Source organism: Amblyomma americanum, chromosome 7 (genome assembly GCF_052857255.1).
Source record: "Amblyomma americanum isolate KBUSLIRL-KWMA chromosome 7, ASM5285725v1, whole genome shotgun sequence".
NCBI lineage: Eukaryota > Metazoa > Arthropoda > Arachnida > Ixodida > Ixodidae > Amblyomma > Amblyomma americanum.
Genome location: NC_135503.1, coordinates 154,584,536 through 154,606,167, shown reverse-complemented (window position 1 = coordinate 154,606,167; position 21,632 = coordinate 154,584,536). Strand labels below are relative to the sequence as shown.

Below are 21,632 nucleotides of genomic sequence, written 5' to 3'. Positions count from 1 at the left end.
TCCAGGATAAATTAGAGTTAAAATTTATACCGAGGTATTTTACCGACGCTGCAGTTTCAATGATAGTATTATTAACTGTGTAGGCATTAGGACTCGGGCTAGCAATGGAAGTAAACTTAATATGTTTAGTTTTATCTGCGTTAATTACCATTTGCCACCTGTCGCACCAATGAGTTAGCTCGTCAAGATCAGTCTGGAGAGCAACGATGTCGCAAGGGCTCGATATTGCTCGGTAAATCACACAGTCGTCTGCAAATAATCGTATTGTGGATGTTATGTTCGACGTGATGTCATTAATATATATTAAGAAAAGCAGTGGACCCAGCACCGTACCCTGGGGAACTCCTGAATCAACACCTGTACGTCTTGATGAGAAGCTCCCTAACTTAACTGACTGAAAGTGATTTGTTAGAAATGCGTTAATCCACTGCGTGGTATGTTGGTCCAGCTGCAGGTTTCGTATTTTTATCATCAGGCGGTTATGAGGCACGCGATCAAAGGCTTTAGAGAAGTCAATGAAGATGGAGTCAATGTAGAGGGAAGAGTCGATTGCTTGATGAAGGTCCGTTATTAACTCAAATAACTGTGTCTGACACGATAAATGTTTGCGGAAGCCATGCTGGTTGTTATGAAGCAAGTTGTTCTGGTTAAGATGAGTCATAATGTTAGTGTATATTATGTGTTCGAGTACCTTGCAACATATCGAGGTTAGTGAAATCGGCCTGTAATTATTAGGAACGGACCTGTCTCCAGATTTAAATACCGGGATTACATAAGCGGACCTCCAATCTTCTGGCACACATGTCGTATCGAGTGACTGCTGGAAAATGAGAGATAGCAGGAAAGCTGTGTGCTGGCAGGTTATCTTTAACAGTTTCGCGTTGATACCATCGGGTCCTGGGCTAGTGTGGTGAGGTAGGCGTTCAATTGCACGAGCCACGCCAAGCGCAGATATGTGAATGGGTGGAAAGGGAATCTGGATATGGGCCTCAGGAAGCAGGAGAGGATTGTAAATGGGCAATTCGTCCGTAAAAACTTGTGAAAAGTGGCTATTGAATTGCTCTGCACATTGTTCTATAGGTAGGGGGCTGCCGTTTACATCCAAAAGAACAGGAACCGTACTAGCGCTTTTAGGGTTAACAGTGTTCCAAAATTTCTTGGGGTCAGTTCTGATCAAACTAGGAAGTGTAAAATTAAAGTATTTGTCTTTGGCTTCAGAAATTTGTTTCTCAGCTATTTTGGAAATGTTTTTGTAGCTTTCCCAGTCTGTAGCTTCCTTTGATCGAACCGCTTTTCTAAATGCTCTTTTCTTCCTATTTAGTGCCCTATTGACATCTGCGGTGAACCAAGGATCGTTAGTACGTGTGCTTATCATTTGTTTTGGCACGCATGAATCTTCAATTTCTCTGAGTTTCTCACGAAACAACTTCCAATTTTCATTAGTCGTGCGGTTATAAAAATTGGCCTGAAAACTGCTTGTGAAAGTTTCCAGCAACAGGTTCATTTTTTCAACATCCGCACGTGCGTAGTTGTAGATAAGCTTCTTGGTTTTTGTTTTGTCGGTCCGTGGAATTAGAAGAGAACAATGCACAACTTTGTGGTCACTTATTTCTTCTAAGACGTGGATGTCTGAGAGTTCAGGATGGGTTGTTAGGATAAGGTCCAGGATATGGTTACCGCGAGTGGGCTCGTGAACAATTTGGGTGAGCTGGTGATATTGAAGTAAATGAAGGAAGTTAATGTTCTCTTGTCGGTTACTATCGGACTCAACAGTTAGCGTCGTCCAGTTAATCGCAGGAAAGTTAAAGTCACCAGCTAGAAATAGGAGGCAATTCGGGTGCGTGGCAAGGATCTGCTCGATAGCGTCGTTTAACAGTTCAATAAACTCAGGATGGCTACTTGGTGGTCTATAACAGGCGCCTATAATGCAAAGCATATGACCAAGTTGAGCAGAAACCCAGACTATTTCTAAGGGAGAGTCGATAGGAATAATAGATGTATTAAAGTCTTTGTTAATCGCAATTAGCACTCCTCCTCCTCGTCGAGAATCAACCCTTTCTTTCCTAAATAACACAAACGATGATGGAAGCGCGATGTCGTGACATGCAACGTCTTCGGTCAGCCACGTTTCCGTGCCCACGATGATATCAGCTGAGCAGGAATGTGCAATGGCTTTAAGTACGTCTACTTTGTTATGTATGCTGCGGAAGTTTGCCAAGACCAAGGAGATTCGTTTGATTTTGTTACGGTTGGCTTTCTTTGCGGAACACTGTCAATTGTCGGGGGGCGTATGCCTGGAAGGAAGTTTTTTCACGCTGTCTGTTGCCGAATCATACCGGTAAACACCATTTTTCATGTGAAGCTTGTCAAATCTCACAGAATAGCGCTCGTTTTCTCTGATATTTGCTTTAGCGAAGTCGCGCAGCTTTTTCTGAGCATGGAGAACCTTCGGGGAGAAGTCTTCGTCTAGCCGAACTTTTGGTTCCGTAAGATCTTTTAGTTTATGTGCATTCTGAAATGCTTCGAGTTTAGATTTAAAGTTCAGAAATTTAACTATAATTGGTCGAGCTTGATCAGAACGTGGCTGGCCAAGGCGATGGGCACGTTCGATGTCACCGCACTGTATATTAAGATGATCGCTAAAGAAGTCCTTAACTATTTTTTCTGTTTCTGCATACCCTTCATGTTCTTCTTCAGCGAGCCCTTTAATAATCAAGTTGTTCCTTCTCATTCTGTTGTTCATGTCTTCGACTACACCTGTAAGTTCATCGTTTGTTTTGCGTATATTTGTCTTGACGTCTTCTACAGAAGAAGACACGGTGTCGAAGTTTTTCTTCATATCAAGTACAGCGGACATACTCTTCTCTATTACAGAAACACGGTCCTGGATGTTGTTTAAGTCCTGTTTGATTTCTTCTAGTGTTTCTGGCGTTTCAGCATGGCATTCTTTTAACAGTGCGAGCACGTCATCAATCTTTGGTCCGGGGTTTGCTTCCACATCGCCCGCACAAAGCAAAAGTAGGGTCAGGCATGCGGAAAGCAGGAATGAAGTTGGTCTCGGGCAAAGTTCACGGACTAGTCCAGCCCCTGGTTTAAATCGATAGTTCTGTTCACATACATGTACGCGACAGGAAGCAAATGAGCCGATGCGAGCGCGATACGTGCACAAATCCACACCCATTGAAACACTGCAAATTGGGATCAGCGGCCACAGGAATATGCTAAAAATTGATCAATAAGTAAAAAGGCCTACCTAGAAAGCAAAGTGCACAAGTCACTGATATGCTCTTGTGGCCGCGAATCCCAGAAGTGCGAAGCCGGAGGATGGCTTTATAGGCGTCCCTGGTGATGAGTCTGCTCTAGGTGGCGCTCTCTCCGTCTGTGACGTCACAGGACGGGTCCCATTCAGCGGTGACACGCAACGGAGACACCAGTGGACAGGTAAGGCGTTCGATGATACGACGGGATGATGGGACGATGGCGAGAAGCTTGCGCGGCGCCCAGTCTCGGTAAGCACGCGGCAGGATACGGGTATCTAGAAAGCAAAGTGCACAAGTCACTGATATGCTCTTGTGGCCGCGAATCCCAGAAGTGCGAAGCCGGAGGATGGCTTTATAGGCGTCCCTGGTGATGAGTCTGCTCTAGGTGGCGCTCTCTCCGTCTGTGACGTCACAGGACGGGTCCCATTCAGCGGTGACACGCAACGGAGACACCAGTGGACAGGTAAGGCGTTCGATGATACGACGGGATGATGGGACGATGGCGAGAAGCTTGCGCGGCGCCCAGTCTCGGTAAGCACGCGGCAGGATACGGGTATCTAGAAAGCAAAGTGCACAAGTCACTGATATGCTCTTGTGGCCGCGAATCCCCTTGTGGCGGTCTCATCGTTCACAAGCAAAAAGAAAGCGCAAGCGACCATGGCAGCTGGTGCTTGGGTGGAGCTTCTGATGTTGCTTCAGAAGCTCAGGAGCTTTTGAAGCTGCTTCACGCAGACCGCAGTATGCCAAGTCAGCGAGGCTTCCAACTCTCGTACATAAACAGCACTTGCCTCGCTTCAATGCTATTTCGACTTTATTTCCGGTACCCGTAGGAATAGTGCTGCACGTGAATGCAACCAACGAAACTTGGCCTTTGACAGTGGCCGCACTTTCCGTAGGGTGTCACAGGGTCTTTAGCTTTTATCAAAATTTCTGTCTTAGTGAACCCGCTATCGTAAAAAATAACATTTGCATCCTTCAGACACCAATCTGTCCGTCTATTTCAACTTAACATTCCGCTTAGGCACCCCTTCCTGATGTGAAGTTGTACATATTTGTGTCACTTGTATCGCCTCGTGTGGTTAACAAACTTTTTTACTACGTGGCCTGGCATATATCGCAAAGTAAAGAGGAGTATTAGTGGAAACCATGAATCTTTTATTCATGCATTCGCAGACCGGGAAGGATTTGAAGCTTGGGGAAGTTAACAACAAATTTCTATAGAGAATTGTGGAGGAACGAACGGATGTCCTTTAAACTAACTCCTCTGTCTTTAAGTATCGATATTCTACCCTGTTAACCAAACTAAATGAATGCCGGATGAGGATACGTCTACGTGAAAACAGAAGAGAACCAAATGCACCAACTTCTCCTAGCGAGGCCGTTTGCTCCGGCTGTACTCTACTAAGTTCAAGGCGCAGTACAGCAGTAAAGGTATGATGAAACAGATACATTTGGTGAAGTCGAGAGTTCGACGAAAACTCGTCTGGTCGGGGACATACATGTTGACGAAGAAGAAGGAGCGCCGACCAAAGAAAACAAAAAAACATACGTTTCGGCTCCCGTACGGGAGCCTTGTTCAGATTGAAATGAAGCAAGCAGCTCAGTGGCATTACATATGCTTGAAAAGAGGGCGCAGGGAGCGTGCGTAGATTGGGTTAAGATTTCCATCGTTGCGGTTGAGAGTGTGACTAGTAGTTTGGATGATTAATGATTCCAAGTGCAGGCGAGGGTATAGCTTCTTTTCCGTTGAAAGCACGTGTGCCCGACCCCAGTCGATGTCATGGCCTGTAGATACTGCGTGCTCGGCGATAGCATTTGAATCCACTTTTTTGTTGCGTACATAGTAACGATAGTAACGATGTACGCAACAAAAAAGTGGATTCAAATGCTATCGCCGAGCACGCAGTATCTACAGGCCATGACATCGACTGGGGTCGGGCACACGTGCTTTCAACGGAAAAGAAGCTATACCCTCGCCTGCACTTGGAATCATTAATCATCCAAACTACTAGTCACACCCTCAACCGCAACGATGGAAATCTTAACCCAATCTACGCACGCTCCCTGCGCCCTCTTTTCAAGCATATGTAATGCCACTGAGCTGCTTGCTTCATTTCAATGTGAACAAGGCTCCCGTACGGGAGCCGAAACGTATGTTTTTTTGTTTTTTGTTTTCTTTGGTCGGCGCTCCTTCTTCTTCGTCAACAGATACATTTGGGAAAAAAATCACGATTAATCTGCCCTGCGTAATGTGTGAAACGACGATAATCATCAAGCTTTTCGGCGCGTGTGTGTATTGATGCCGCGACCCGCAGATGCGTCATTGAGGTATCACTGAGCTTTGCGAGTTGGTCCCCAAAGCGTTCGGCGGAGGCTACTGGGGGAAGGGGGGGGGGGGACGTAAAGTTTGGGGAGGCGAGAGAAGTGCGCCGCCACTTGGTGTGCGTATGGCCGGGTACAGATTGCTCAGAAATGAGAGTTTAGCGGGAACACTGCAAAACAGACACTAAACTATTGTTGAAAGATAGGCGCTGCGTTACCAATGGTATGTTGTGGATGTACTTGCCTGGTGCTCGCTCATGCCAAGCGCTGAGAAAATGCCGAAAAGTGGGTACGCCAAACAGAGGAGCGTCACAATGGCTGCTTCACTGTGAAAAAAAAAAAACTTTGGGGCCTTAGCCATATTCTTAGCATTGAGGTTGCCTGCTCTAGTGTCTACCAAGAATGTTTAGCGTTCTTTTGGCTCTCCGGCCAAAACTCCAGTTCGAACCGGTCCAATTATCCTTATATAGTATGCATGAGTCATCCCCTTCTAGAATGTTCAACTACCTTCAATTGAATACGGGATTATACTAATCCAACCTCAGAAATCACGATAATCCACACAGTAAACGGTACTCATCCGCCTTAATTGACCACTAATTAATACTAATCTACCTTAGTCCAGCCACTACTCCTTACTAGTCTGCCTTACTCCTCCAACTAATCGCACAAATGCACCTTATTCGATTTTCAGGTGTGGGCCGAGTTCTAAATTTAGAGGTGAATTTTCAAAAGGGTAGACACTTGGGCTTGTTGGTTCAATTGCGCTACGTTTTCTACCTTTCAATTTTCAAATCTGGCGGTGCTGATGGCTCTATGATCCTTTCGACCACTAAGAGAATTTCGTGGCAGAAAAGCAGATTTTTTTTTTTTTTTTTGCCAGGCGACAGCCGAAACGCTATCGCGTTAATAGAAAAAGACCCTGAGGTAGCTTAACATTTCCTCGAATGTAGCTACACGACCTGTATCGTAGCTCGCTCAACATTCCGTGGCCAGGTACTCACCATGTGGTCGACGTGTACTGCGGGTGAGCAGGCACGCAGCGGAAGATGTGTGACTCTCGGTAGCGCAGCGAGGCGTCCCGCGGCGACTGACGAACGTCCAGCAGGTCCTCTTCGTCGAAGCCGCGGCTCTTGCCTGTCTGGTCCTTGGGGCCTGCGCGAAGAAAACGCCCCCTGCTCAGCTTCGCATGCAGGTCGGGACGCACCTTTCCTTCTTCCCTTCACGACGTATACAAATTTGTGGCTGTATGGGGGAAAAGCAATGTTTGCACGTACCCGGCATTGTACACTCCTTCCGTTCATTTTTAATTCAAGCGGCGTGGTAGCAGGGGGGGCGGGGGGGGGGGGGGGTGAATGATCAGCCTTAAATGCAGAAATGGTGTTATTTATTTATTTATGCAAGTACCTGCAGCACCACAAGGGCATCATTGCGGGGGGACGTTGCAGGAAAACATACGCCTAAAATACATGCGCCTAAGGTTACAAAACAAACCATGCAGCAAGCCAGAGCTGTGAAAAGGAAGAAAAATTAACGGAAAATGCGCAATACCTAAAAGTCAGCTCGACGGCAGCAAGCTTACAGGAGCCACGGTATAATTATTCACAATACAGTAAAAGTAAAATGTTCTATATCGCACGAAGCGCAATGCTGATCAAAAAATTGAAAACGAAAAATTCGAGATAACGGCGGCAACCCGCATTGGAGTAATGTGAAAGCATTGACGCCTCCTCAGCACTCGTCACCTTTCTTTGTCCCTCTTTACATGCGGTCTGGACGTTGAAGCTGCACTACGCGATGGCACTGACGGCTTAAACATGATGTCACACGCCCACACATCGCGCAATTAAGCACCACGGCATCAGCGCGCGAAGACAGCATCTGCACACGGCAACGGCGAGAGAACGACTGCTTGGTGGCTTGATTGGTTGGAAGATTGGGGTTACGGGTGCGGTATTTGGCTGCCCTCTAGGGGAACACGGCACAGCACCCGGGAGGAGGGATTTGGAATAAGGGTGGGGAGGGGGTTGAAAGTTTGCAAGGACCACTCGGGGCAAGAGTGAGTTGAGTTGAGTTGAGTGGTTGTAAACTACCGGTGGGATTAGCCTTGCAGTTGCTGCCGGCAATTGCTCCACCGTAGCGACACTTAAATAGAAATCACAGAAACACTGTCCGCAAAAACCCAAATAGTCACTCCTGAGGTCACCATGTGGAGGCCAAATCCGTGTCCTGCAGGTAAAGTAGAAGAAGGCGAGAAGTATCCCTTCTACTCGACTGGCTCCCGCGCGTGAAAACAATGTCCTGAAGAGAACTGTGAGGAACTCCTGCCTTCTTGAGGGATCCGAATAACACAGCCCGTTCCGCGTTGTACAAAGTACAGCACAAGAGGTAATGTTCTATTTCACCCCACACACCACACGTTGAACACAATGGTGACAACGCTAGGCCAGTCTTATACATCCACGCCGGCGTACGAGCAGAATCCGTGCGAACGCGGTGCAGCAAAGTGGCTTGGTACCTTTTGAGACCCTTGGTCACACATGGCTGATGAGGAGAGCTCCACAAAGAACTGAAGTGGCACAACACCACATCTGAACATTTGCTTGACTTCATGAGGGACTCCATGTACTGGAATCCCGGAGAGAGCTGTATGGGCGAGGTTGTCTGCTATCTCGCTGCCTAAGACACCTATGTGCGAGGGCACCCATTGAAAGCGTATAGAGAAACCCTTGCTATGTAGATTCTGCACCAAACGTAGGGATCTAAGACTCAAGGCATCAGTGGGGAACCCGTACTCTAACCTTTGAAGGGCAGATTTTGAATCCGTAATTATGACAGTAGGTTGAGGCGTACAACGCCGTAGCTTCTTTAGAGCTGCCTCAATGGCAACGCTTTCGGCCATTGTGGAGGACACGACTTTAGTAAAACGAACAGACCAATCATACTTCAAAGACGGAATATGAAAAGCAGCTGCACTAGATCCTCTGACCTTGTCCACAGAGCCGTCTGTAAAAATTTGAAGATGACTGGCATATTCGGTCTCAAGATGTTCCAATACGAGCGAACGCATTGCCGCTAAAGGAGAATTCCGCTTAGCGCGAACGTGGGGAATTGTCAAGGAACAATCGAGGCTCGGAAAGGACCAAGGTGGCTTCAACGTCTTAGGTCGATCTCGAAGGTCGAGACCCAGAGAACGAAGAGTATTTAAAGCCAAGTACGCCCGGGACTCAGATCTCTTTCGAAGGCGCTGTAGAAGCGCTCTCCCGGCAACAGTCTCTCTGAGGCGGCCAATTTTCAGCAAAAGTCGTTGTGAAGCGGCTAGCCGAAGAGGTTTCGATTGAGACTCATACAGTACTGCATTGTTTGGAGCAGCCTGCGGAACGCCGAGAGCCCTCCTTAGTCCCATTCTGTGCAAAACCTCAAGGCGTTCCAGCTGCGATACCGAGGGGGAAATTAAAGGGAACTGGTACATTATGCGACTTGTCACCAGGGCATCGTGAAGCCTGATGATTGAAGCAGGATGGTTTCCCCATTGCTCACTAGCAACTCTACGAAGCATATTGAGACGCGAAGATAGTGAAGCCACAATCGAGTCCACAGCTCGTCGCCACTGTAGACGTGAGTCAATAGTGACGCCCAAAAAACGTATGTGGTTAACCTGACGAAGGCAAGACTGATCAAGGTCTATGCTCAGCCGCGCATACCGTCGTCCCCTACCTGAAAACAGGACGAAGCCAGATTTTTCCACCGAGAGAGTCAACCCAACACCTTGAAGGTAACTTTTAACTGAAAGCACGGCCTGTCGCGCTAATAGAGCTAAGCGTTTGTGTTGATAGCCGGTTAACCAAAGACAAATGTCGTCTGCATATATCGACATATGGACATGCCTACAATGTTTTTGCACTTTTGCGGGAAGACCAGCCATGACAACATTAAAGAGCGTTGGGGACAGGACACTACCCTGAGGTACCGCTCGCGATACCGCCCTTTCGGAGCTCATTGTACTGCCTAACCGCACTCGAAATTTACGATCACTGAGAAATGAGTGAATTGAATCGCAGAAGATAGCCCTGTACGCCTATGACCTGCAGACTATTCAGTATCGAGCTCTGGAGGACGCTATTATAAGCCTTTGATACGTCTAGGAAAATAGCTAGTGTTGAAAGTCCAAAAGCACTCTGATGTTCAATGTGGCTTATCAAGTCCAGGACGCTATCTTGCGCGCTTAAACCTGTGCGGAATCCAGTCATGCAAGTTGGTAGTGCCCTTCTATCCTCAAGCCACCAAGACAAACGCTTACTTGCCATCTTCTCCATGAGCTTAGCCACACACGACGTCAGCGATACAGGACGATACGAGGCCGCGTCTGTCATCTCTTTGCTGGCCTTCAGCAGTGGGACTACGCAAGCCACCTTCCATGAAGGGGGAACGTCACCAGACTCCCACACTCGATTGAGATAGGTTAGGAGCATCTTCCGGTGTTCCTGAGGCAGGTTCTGTAACATTTGATTGGTAATGCCGTCAGGACCTGGTGAACAGAGACGGCGCAGGCTGCGGAGCGCTGTCTGTAGTTCTCGAAGTGTGAACGGGGCGTTCATAACTGACGGAGACGTAGCAGGCAGAGCGCAGGGATGAATGCCTGGTCTGTAATTTACAAATGCATCCGCAAATTCCTCTGCCAAGCACACGAGATGTTTCTGCGTGCGCAATGCAAGCGCCTCGAAAGGATTACTCGGACGAGAGCCACCAGCAAGACTGCCAACAAGGACGACAGAGCCTTGAAGACAACTTTCAACAGGCTCAACTCTGCGATTAGACGTCATGCGAACAAGCTCTGTAGGTCCCAGTGGCCATCCTTTTGAGCTAGTTTGACTGTTTTCTCACCGATAACGAGAATTTGGGACAAGACTGAAGGCATGATACAGCCTAAAGCAACGTGGACAGGCCCGTGGTGTGAAGGAAATTTACAAGGCTTTGCAGGGCCTGAATCCGCTGTTTGCCAGGATACAGCATTTGGGTTTCTGTGTCAGCAGGTAGACTCAGGTTGCGGTATATATGCATCAATAGCGCGATTCTGTGTGTGTCATAAGTGGGGCAGGCCATAATGAGGTGACCAATAGTTTCTATGTCACCACAGGATGAGCAGTCAGGGGATGGGGTGAGACCTTTAGAGTACCTTCTGGACGCCGTCCAGCAGCAGCCGATCCTTAGCCTCAAAAGAAGTGAACGTTCACGCCTGGTGAAACCATGCTTCGGGAGGGGCTTAAATGGGCTACCAGTGGAAATTCTTCTGTCTGGATCAAATTTTGTTAAGGCTCTTCTTATGATGTGGCGGGAATAGTCATAGGGAGAAACGTTGCGTGATGTGGGAGGATCTTCATTATGGGCTGCTTTTGCCAAGGTGTCCCCTTCTTCATTCCCCGGAATACCGATGTGTGATGGAATTCAGTGAAGGGAAAGTTGGAGACCCCGATTCTCTAAAGACAGAAGTCTGCGTTCAAGGACTGCGGCTGTAAATGGGGTGTTCTTGGGTCTATTCAGGCTTGAAAGTGCAGCCTTCGAGTCACATAGAATAGCAACAGGAGTTGTCGGGAGGTGAGATACAAGTGTGTCAGCTGCAAGGTGCAGTGCTGCCATTTCTGCTGCGGTGGAGCTGGCTGGGAAGTCCAGGCGACAGGTTCGTGAAAGGGCAAGGGAGGGAATGAGACAGGCCGCAGAGGCTTGTCCAGTAGCTGGAAGAGCAGAGCCGTGTGTGAAAATAAGGAGGTTGTCCTTCCGTTTTTCCTCGAGTAGGGCGTAGGTTGCCTGCTTGATGTGAGCAGTGGGAGAGTGTCTTTTTCTGACCCCGTCAAGTACGGTTGAGATGGTTACGGTAGGCCGAGCAGGTGGTGGAGGGAGAAGTGGTCTTGGGCAGGAGGGTCGGCCAATGACCTCTTTATTTGAGATACATAACTTCCCAGCTCGTGAGGACAGGTTCGATTTCAGTCTTGTGAGGAGAACCCTTCCATCAGGTGCATGGTGTAGGCGATCGATTACATGTAGGCCTCGTTGGAGAAGAAGAAGGGACAGTGGCCACACTCCAGCCTCTGCTAGTGTGGCAGGGATTTGAAAGTACGACTGGCGTACAAGCGGCGCGCCGAAGCGGAAGGGGCCGTATACTCTTTTCAAGTTTTTTTTTTTTTGGCACGCCGTCGCTCCGTGTGTCTCACGTGATTGTGACCTCTCTTTAGCAAACTGCCAATGGCGTAGGAGCGAGGCGTCGAAGCGGATGGGGCCGTATACTGATTTCAGGTTTGGCGAGGCACCGCTCCGCGCCGCACCGTTACGCCATTAATTCCCCTTAGTTCACCAATAATAAACCTTAATTCATCACTAACACCCTTAATTCACCTTAATTTACGCTTAGCACTTTTCATTAATCATTAATTAATTTATTGGATTTCGATTAACTGCGCATTTTCCCTCATTTCAGCTCATTATTCATTTCGGGTGTTCAGATTTGGCGCCACGTGTTGGCTCTGCCCACACTTCCGGGCAAGTGGTCCCACACTTCCGGCATTTTTAAATTTGGCGCCACTTCTGTTCTGGTCCCATTCACTGTTTGGACATTTTTGGCTTTTTTTAATTAACTATTCATCCGATTTCGAAAATTTTTGTTTATGCAGCATCCTGACATCATTCTCTTTCGATTGCAGCCACTCGTTTGACGCTACCTCTTCAGAGTTCCCTACAACTGCTGCGGAGACGCTTTTGCGGACACGACCTTGTCAACATAGCTTAGTAAAGCTCTCGCTTTAACAAGTCTGCTGCAAATTCGATGATACGAAGGTCTGAAACTCGGAACACATTTTACATTACACAATGCCCTTGGGTAGTCTGTTCTATTGCATGAGAACATGCGGAAAAAGTGAGCTTCCAAAGATAGCAGTGATAGCAGTGCGACAGCGCGTTTCAAGAACTATCAGCTCGTGACCACACCATTTAGACATGATAGGTTGGGGGGGGGGGGGGGGGGGAGCAGGGGGTAAAGTGCACGAATTCTTGTTTACCCCTGTGATACCAGCGTGAATTCGCGAAATAAGGTTCTAACCTTGCGGCCATCAGTAGTGTGCTTCCCAGCGGAGGCTTTATTCAGTTAATGCCATAGTGTTGTAGAAGTTATAGTTTCCACAAAACAAACCTGGCAGTTCGGTATCAGATGCGTTCAAATTTTTCTATACCATAATGGGTTTGAGGGTCTCATGCCACGCAAGCATACTCGAGTATTGGTTGAACATTTGATCTCTAAAGCTGTTCTCTCCCTCTTCGGCAAGCCTTATAAAAATGACGTCTAGATGATTTTAGATGATTTTAAGTTCAAATACTCTATATGCTTGTTCCATGTTAGGTTTAGTAATAGATATGCTCAAGATATTTGTAATCCTGAAACTTTTCAAGAGGTAGCCCGTTCAAATTGCAACTAATATCAGAGGAAAACGTGATTGGTTTATGGTTTATGAGGGTTTAACGTACCAAAGCGACTCAGGCTATCAGCACTGCGTAGCGAAGGGGTCCGGAAATTTCGGCCACCTGCCGTTCTTTACAGTGCGCTGACATTGCAGTGAGGGTGAATGACTCGAGCTGACAATTAGCACTGTTCAATGAGATGCCCTACTTTATGCACCAAAGGTGAACTTAATTTAAATCATTCCGTAGGCTGGTCAGATCCCAATCATTCTGAACATTCTTGTATATAACAGCACATGCTAGCACTCGGCGCTCACAGCCTCGAACAATAACTAAAAATAACAAATCCTGCAAAACAGACCTTTGGGCCTCACCATAACTTAGAGTGACATGGGTTCATATAGATCTTTTCATCAAAGCATGCTGTGTTCGCCCAGGCAAGTAACTTCTACTCCAGTCGGCAGTGGCAGGGCCGTTGGAAACGTGAGCGAACTACTAACCGCTTTGATTTGAGTTTAGACGGGCAGGCCACATTTTATTAAAGTGAAATATGCTAATTTCACCAAACATGCAGCTCTATCAAGAAAGAAATTGGCTGAAACGTAAAGCTCCTGCCACTGCACATAAACATCTTTCTGCACTACGTAAAAAGATCATAGTGCGGCGAGAAATAAACATTTAGCCTTGTAGGTTGCAAGGAATAGCAGCACTCAGGCCATGATACTGAGAGGGCTTTGGCTTAGAGTGCTGTTTCTAGACGTCTCAGAGTTATATTGAGCCTAACAGAAAATCGTGAATGGGACATAAAACTACACGTCCGTGATATTTCTATATACCTCAGGACGCACCAGCGTGCCTTGTAGACTGTAACGCCATGACCAAATCTGTTGTGGTGGGAGAAAAATTCATTAATTATGACGCCACAGTGCCGGTGGAAAATACACAAATAATGTGCAGTAACAGTCTAGGGTAGATGCTAGGATAGCAATGAAAATAAGGGGCGGTCACGTTACGAAGGCTGACAAGCTCGAAAAACATCGACTGAAGGCTCTTAACGAGGCTCATGAATATACCGAAGAGAAATCGCAGCGGGATGCCATTGGCAGCAACGTTTCTGGTTTAAAACGTGAAATGGACGCTGAAGACAAATCCATCAAATTTGTTCTGCAATTAGAAATCTTTTTATGAGCTCTTCCTTGCTATGCTGAAGTTTCCATGTCAGTGAAAGGCGCGTTTACTGCTGAGAGTATTCAACATGAAAAATTTTCCGCCGCTGGATTAAAACTCGTGTCGTTGACACCGAAAAGTACACCGTGATCACAGTCTAGAAAGGAATGGTGGTGATGCGTGACCTGTGGGATCCGCGAGAAAAATAAGATGCACCGCAGTTTGCTCGCAAAACGGCCGATGGTGGCGAACCTATATTTCATTTTTTTACCGCTGTTGCTCGGAAAGACTCCATTTTTCAATTAAAGCAGCGTGTTTTTTAGAAAGCAGTTAGTCATCATAAAGGGCGACCTTAATTTTTTTTTTGAGTTCCTTGACAGTTCGACAGACCCATGGTGCAAAGAACTGCACATTGGTATAGCGCAGTGTATTCTGCGTAGTCGTTCCTATGTTTGGTAATAACATGACTGCGGGTATCGCGAATCAAGGAACGCCGTTCTTTGGCTATGCAAAACCACATTTTTTTTCCCTGGCTGGTCACGGTAATCTGAGAAGGGTCATCTACTTCATTTGGTTGCTATGAAAAGGTAACCCTGAATGCGAGTATCGCTATTTACGGACTCCCGCGTGCTTGGTGTGTTATTATACACCAACTGAGTTTTTTAACGTGCTTTAACTGCACGCAGCTGAAAGGCGTTTTTACATTTTTACATTTTGCCTCAATGGAAATACGACTGCCGCGGTCACGACTCCAAATTGCACTCAGCAGACCAGCGCCTTATATAGGGAGCCAACACGGTGTGGGCGCTACCACCTTCCTCTAGACTGCTTGAAGCTCATTCATCGAACATTCATTCATCGAACCATTCATCGAACATTATTAGGCACTGGTGCCAAGGAAGCTTAAGAATATACTCGGTGTACCTTTCAGAGAATGCATTCTATATCTCTAGGCAGGATGAACGCCTCTCGATAATGCACTATTATACTTGACACCAAAATTTCGTTGCAGTATGTAGAAGGGGATATAAAGCTGGTATTTTGATTAGGCATCACAGAAAGTGTATCATTAAAGAAAATGAGAACATGGTCCGAAGGATGATTTAGTTTGGCGCACGCACAAGAACGTTGGTTGGCAAGATACACGTAACAGACGGCAGTATCACATGATATTCAGCATCTACGCTAGTGTTGAAATTTGCTATGCAGTATTGATGATAGTTGAGAAAAGCATGCTAAAGGAAATACAACAGTGGTGTATGTCATAGCTCAAATCAACGTTACTTTGCACATCTATGCAGCAGTTTCATGCAAGCGAAAGTTGTTGGACAATGGAATCTTAGGCTAAAAGACTGTCTGTTAAAAATTGCGGATTTGTTGTTAAAGAAGACGACGCTGCAGGTGTAAGAACTAGCACGTTTTGAGCCCTGTCGCTATTTGGAGAGAAGATGCAAGGCGCGGATGCTTTGGAGTTTCGTTCCGTTCTGGCCTCGCATGCAAAATAACCTAAAAACGAAGCAGCAAACAACCCTCGAAGGATGCCTTCGAACCAACGGCGTCAACCATTCGTTATGACGTCGTGGTTAATCCTTAAAATGAGTTGCCGGGCGAGTTGATACTCCATGCTTACATTCACAGCGCAAAGACGAACACGGACACGAGGGGAGACACCACAAAGCACCGACCTCAACAACGTGAAAATCTCCCAACGAGAATATATATGGTATCATTTATACCGCATAACCATCATCAGGCCGCTTGCTGCTGTTGTACGCGCAACAGCACGCCATAGCGCTTGCACGTTGCGATAACAGCACGGCGCTGTTAAAGTCCCTCGATAAAGAGAAAGTACCGCCACGCTTTGTACTTTGCCGCCGCCGCATCACCTCCTCTCCTCACCTCCTCGCCACCTACTCGGATTCAGATCTCCGCGCGGGCACCCTCTGCGCGACGCCGCGCGCAGACGCGCGGCGCGTTCCGCTTCGCGCTAATTGGTCACTCTGGCTGTCCCCGGGGTCGCCATGGTTACACGCGCGCTTTTTGCATTCTTTGTGAAGCTTTTCGTTCTTCGCGCGCCATTTTTCACCCACTCAAGCAAAGGAGACCTTGCGCACGTTGTTTTTCTTTGCGGCGCGCTCGCCAAATGCCACAGTGTTGCGCATATAACTGTTCAAACCGGCCTGAGGATGGCTATGCAGTTTTCATGGTACCTCAAGGAAAGCGGGATCGCTTGAAGACGAAGCAATGGCTTCATTATATCGGGAGAAAAAACTTCGTGCCGACAAGAAGCAGCGTTGTGTGCGAGGTAAGGCACCTCTCTCACTTTCCCGCTTTTCCCAAGTTTACTAGACGAGGTGTAATCCATGCAGAAATATTCTTCTAGTAAATTTACGGAAGGAGTGTTCCTTAATCTGGAATCACGAGATATGAGCTGAAGTAGCCAGTGAACTACGTTCGGGTATTGTATAATCACCTTAATTAGGTACAACGAAAGGAGGGAGCAGTCTACGATTCCAAGGTGGACGCATGGGGACGTTTTGTTTGTAATGTTTATAGTAGTTTACATTGAGCTGAATCAGTCTTGTAATGATTTGATTGAGAAAGAAATTAAAGTAAAGCGGAAGAAAAAACAACGGGCCGATGGCACTACTTAGTTGATTACACGCCGCAAAACATCACATCTCCTTTCAGAGACGGTTTTCGTAAATGACACCCGCAGAAGAATGTTTTCTTCTGGGAAATATTTAGAAATTAAGTGCCTTAAAAAAAGAAAAAAAATCCACAGAATTTTTTCTCAGCATTCTAATCGCTTGGGTAACCGTTTATGAGAATTACTTTCACTACTTTCACTTTCACGCCAGCGTTCAAAGGCGCGGCTGGCCGGCGGGCGCTTGGGTGAAAAAGAGTGCCGTGTGCAGCGCGGGCGGCTGGCGGGCGAGGAGAAACGAGGAGGAATGCGCCGCGAAGGAGGAGAGTGTCGCTACTTTCAAAACATCAAGGGGCTTTAGGCGCTGTAACATTCGCTCGCCGAGCGTAGGAGAAAAATGGAGCGGAAGAAAAATTAAAACACAAGCAATACGCCGTTCCCGCGCGTTTCCAAGGGCAACGGCAGGGAGACCAATCGTCGCTCAGGAAATCGGGCGGAGAGCCGACCCTCAGGGAAGGGGCGGGCAAGGGGCGAGGAGAAGGCGAGGAGGTCGCGCGGCGGCGGCAAAGTTCAATGGTTGGCGGAACTTTCATATTATCAAGGGGTTTTAGAGCGGCCTTGTGAAAAAGGCGGATTGTGAGACATTGTAATGTGTCGTGATCGCATATTATTGAAATTGCGCCAAGAGGGCTGCAAATACTAGCGTGAGGTACTTCCTAGAGCTTGTATTTGGCGCAAGATAGGTTAAAATTCTTATGTGCCATAAATCCTAACTCAACGACAGCCACAACAGTGCCTAGTGCGCTAGGAATCGAAGACGAAAAGTATGAGCACCGTTTGGCATTCCCTTAACGCGACTTCATTCCTTGCGGCATTAGGAAGGCACATTAAAGTAAAATGCGCTCAGGTGGAAAACTTTTGCAACTTGTGTGCCGCAATGACCGCCGCTTTATTCGCGTTTCAATCATCACATACATTGGCATTGTCGCATGAGGACGCGCTTTCAGCAACAACGAAGATTCAATTGTTTTTTTGTTGCTATGGCTGTGATCGAAACCAGAGAGCTTAGCCAGCACGTTCGCGTGCAAATAATTGTCGGAATTTTCTTTCTCGCTAGGTCTCCCTGCATAGAGTCACGCGAAGGTACTGCGCGCGTGGCAATATCGAACTGTTTTTGTGCGGCGAACACGCATTTGGAGTAGCAGGCATGCCCTAGCGAATATTGCCTCCGAATAACACGAACTTTTTGTAAAGCCTCGTTAGAAAATAAAACGAAGGATTTGGCGGGAGAGTACGCATTTACGTAAAAACCACAACATGACAGAAATGCGAAAACCTTCACATTTCAAAAAGCGGTTTAGGCACAGCAGTAATTCTGAATCGAAGGACGCTTTTATATTGTTACGGCGGTCCCAAACGAACGAAAAACGGGCGCATGTTCTGTGAGCCTGGTACAATGTTCTTTGTGGTTTTTAACCCAATATAATGCTTGCTTGGATTTCGCTACGCAAACCATAAGGCCGTGAAAAATGTGAGCGCAGCTTACAAACAAAACGACCTTTCGCGAGAACATTTAGTTAGCCTAGCACATGAGCCATATCCTCACTTCAGTATCGGCAGCCTCGTGAGCTCGTCGTCCTTTCAAATCTTTGCGGGCTCATTAACTACGGTTGAGCCTTTCTTCCTATTGATAGCATACGTTGCAGCGCTGAGAAATTCCCGCAAGGGTGCGGACTCGCAAAACAACACTACCCAATGTCAGTAAGAAACGCTGCACAGCAGCAGAAATCTATGGAGCGTAACAACACGACTTTAGATAGTTCAGAACGTGGTATGCAATCTGCGTACAGCAGTGCGAAAATAATACATGTCCTCACGGAAAATGGCAGCGCAAAGGAAACGCGGACGAGATCGAAGAAACATAAACCTACACAGGACAAGCGCCGATGTTATATGTCCGTGTTTCTTCGGTCCTGTCCCCGTTTCCTTTGCGCTGGCATTTTCCGTGATGATTGCCCGGCCAGCCCACAAAAGATATTAATAAATGTCGTGTTCACGACTAAGGATCCATCGGAGACAGGTATTCTGGAGGGCACCTGGTCATTCTGCCATTTTGTCCTAATAGCATGGTGTCGATCACAGGCCGAGCTCAATATGGGGATATCAAGAAATTCCCCGCAGAAAATTTCTCCTCCCCACGCTGAGCAGCGCCAGTGCTGTACGTATAGAGTACCGACTAGTCGTAATTCTCGTCGTTCCTTGCAAACCGCCCACACCACTCAAACCTAGCGTATGGAGGATCTTAGCAGCGCAATTATATGACAGGTCGCTCTACATAGGCCTTTCTCGCTTTCACTGTTCGTTTTTCTCTTTCACTTCACCTCAATATCTTAAAGGCCCCCAATATTGGGGCGGACAATATAAGTAAAAGAAATTAAGCACACAAGTGGAACAAATATATGTACCCCTACCTTAACGGTCAAGTATGGGTGTTATAGAGTAAAGGACATTGATGGGTCGGTAATTGCAGTGACGTCATGCGGAAGGCAGTTACAGTCGAAGGCTTCGCGGGGGAGGGTTGGTACAACAAACGTTGTATGGTGTGCCCCTGAGCGGGGAACTTTAAAAGGACATCAGCAGCTGGAGTCAAATGCATTCCAGAGGGCTGATGTAGGGCGGCTGACGAAGTCAGCTGTAAAATAACTTAGGAAATAAGCACATGCTGGCGATTTGACGCCGAGAAGCCATGTTTGTAATGCCGGACTTTAATTTTTGCAATGATATCCTGAAAATGTAGGAATAACTTGCATGAATGGATGGAGAAATTAATGAATGAAAAATTGAATGAATCTAGTGGCTCGATTCTATACTGATTGCAAGACATTTGTTAGATATATCTGGTTAAAGACCCAGACATAATGCCCATATTTTGGCTTATATCGGAATGATGAAGTGTACGCCAGCAGTTTTAGGTTTGACTACATGATCAAGCATATAGAGATTATATGCACATAGCATACAGAGTCTATATGCTTGATCAAGTAGTTTCTAAAGATCTTTGAAATTATATTGAAGTTTACAATTTATTGTCACCAGCACGATATGATTTTGTAAGTGGTTGTCTACAATAACGCAAGTTGTTGAAACCGTTCAAGATCTTTCACAAACAACAAATAGGCGAAGACAGACTGACTTACTTTTGTGCACTTCGCCAAAGCGTTTCATAAAATAAACCATCCTAAATTCTCACTATAAATCAATTAAATATCTAGAAATGCAAATATTACTCGCTGGTTTACATCCGACGTCCACTCGCGTGAGAAGCATGTCGTAAAAAAAAGTAAATCAACTTCCAAGCCGGTTTAGCAGGAGTAACACAGGGCAGTATATGGGGCCCTCTTTTATTTTTCATATTCACTAATGAGTTGCCAAAATATATCAACATCACACTAAGCCTATTTGCAGGCAATTGAGTCACACAGGATTGAATCTTTAAGCGATCAGTTGGACCTTTACACTAATTCCAAAAATTGTAAAATGATGCAGTCATTTGCAAATTAGCTTTAACCCAATAAGGCCATGATCTTGTAGTCTGTCATGCCCATCCCTCATGTAATGCCGCATATCCGAGATCATTGAGGTAATAAATAAATAAATAAATAAATAAATAAATAAATAAAAAAATAAATAAATTGCTACTTAATGAATAAACAATTAAATAACACAGCTCATATAGCTATAACAGGGAAGAACGAGACACTTAAGTATACGTACAGCACCTGTGCAGATTAAGTGAGGACAGTAAAAGAACACAAGAAACTTGGGGTCAATATTTATTCAAGGCGAGGTGGAGCACGCACATCATTTATGTGCAGAACAAGGAAAATTAAGTTCTCTGGGGCCTGAGGCGGCATCGGTACAGCGCGACCCATGAAGTGAGAAGCGTGGTATATCATCATCATCATCATCATCATCATCAGGCTGACTGCGCCCACTGCAGGGAATGCCTCCCCATGTCTTTCCAATTAACTCTGTCCTTTGCCAGCTCCGACCACCGTATCCCCGTAAGCTTATTAATCTCATCCGCCCACCTGACTGCCGCCCACAGCTACGCTAGCATTTTCTGGAGATCCACTCCGTTACCCTTAAGGACCAGCGATCATCTTGCCTCCGCATTACATGCCCTGCCCAAGCCCATTTCTTGCTCCTGATTTCGATTAGGATGTCATTAACCCGCGTTTGTACCCTCACTCACTTGCCCGCTTCCGGTCTCTTAACGTTACACCTATCATTTTTCTTTTCATGACTCGGTGCGTTGTCCTTAACTTAAGCTGAACCCTTTTTGTTAGCCTCCAGGCTTCTGGCCCGTAGGTGAGCACCGGTAAGATACAGCTGTTGTACACTTTCCTCTTGAGGGATACTGGTAAACTGCCATTCATGACCTGAGAGAACCTGCCACATGCGCTCCACCCCATTCTTATCCGTTTAGTCATTTCCCTATTGTGATCCAGTTTAGCGGTCACTCCTACCATTAGTTGACGTATTCCCTTACCTCGTTCAGCACCTCGTTACCAATTGTGAACTGCTGTTGCCTCGCGAGACCGTTGAACGTTACTTTGGTTTTCTGCGTGTTAATTTTTAGATACACCGTTCTGTTCTGCTTGTCTAAGTCTTTGATCATGCTTTGCAGATCATCTCCCGGGTGACTTAGCAAGGCAATGTCATCGGCGAATCGCAGATTATTAAGGTATTCTCCATTAACTCTTATCCCAAACTGCTGCCAACCCAGG

At 46.5% G+C, this 21,632-nt stretch overlaps 1 protein-coding gene across 3 annotated transcripts in view; it reads right to left on the bottom strand.

Moving 5' to 3' along the window:
- The window catches only part of LOC144096695 (mannan-binding lectin serine protease 1-like), a 105,493-nt gene that overhangs the window by 27,343 nt on the left and 56,518 nt on the right, over positions 1 to 21,632 (bottom strand). For all 3 annotated transcript variants that reach the window (XM_077629537.1, XM_077629535.1, XM_077629536.1), the window contains exon 7: positions 6,587 to 6,737. In XM_077629537.1, the coding sequence (XP_077485663.1) occupies positions 6,587 to 6,737 (151 nt within the window). The remainder of the gene's footprint in view (positions 1 to 6,586; positions 6,738 to 21,632) is intronic.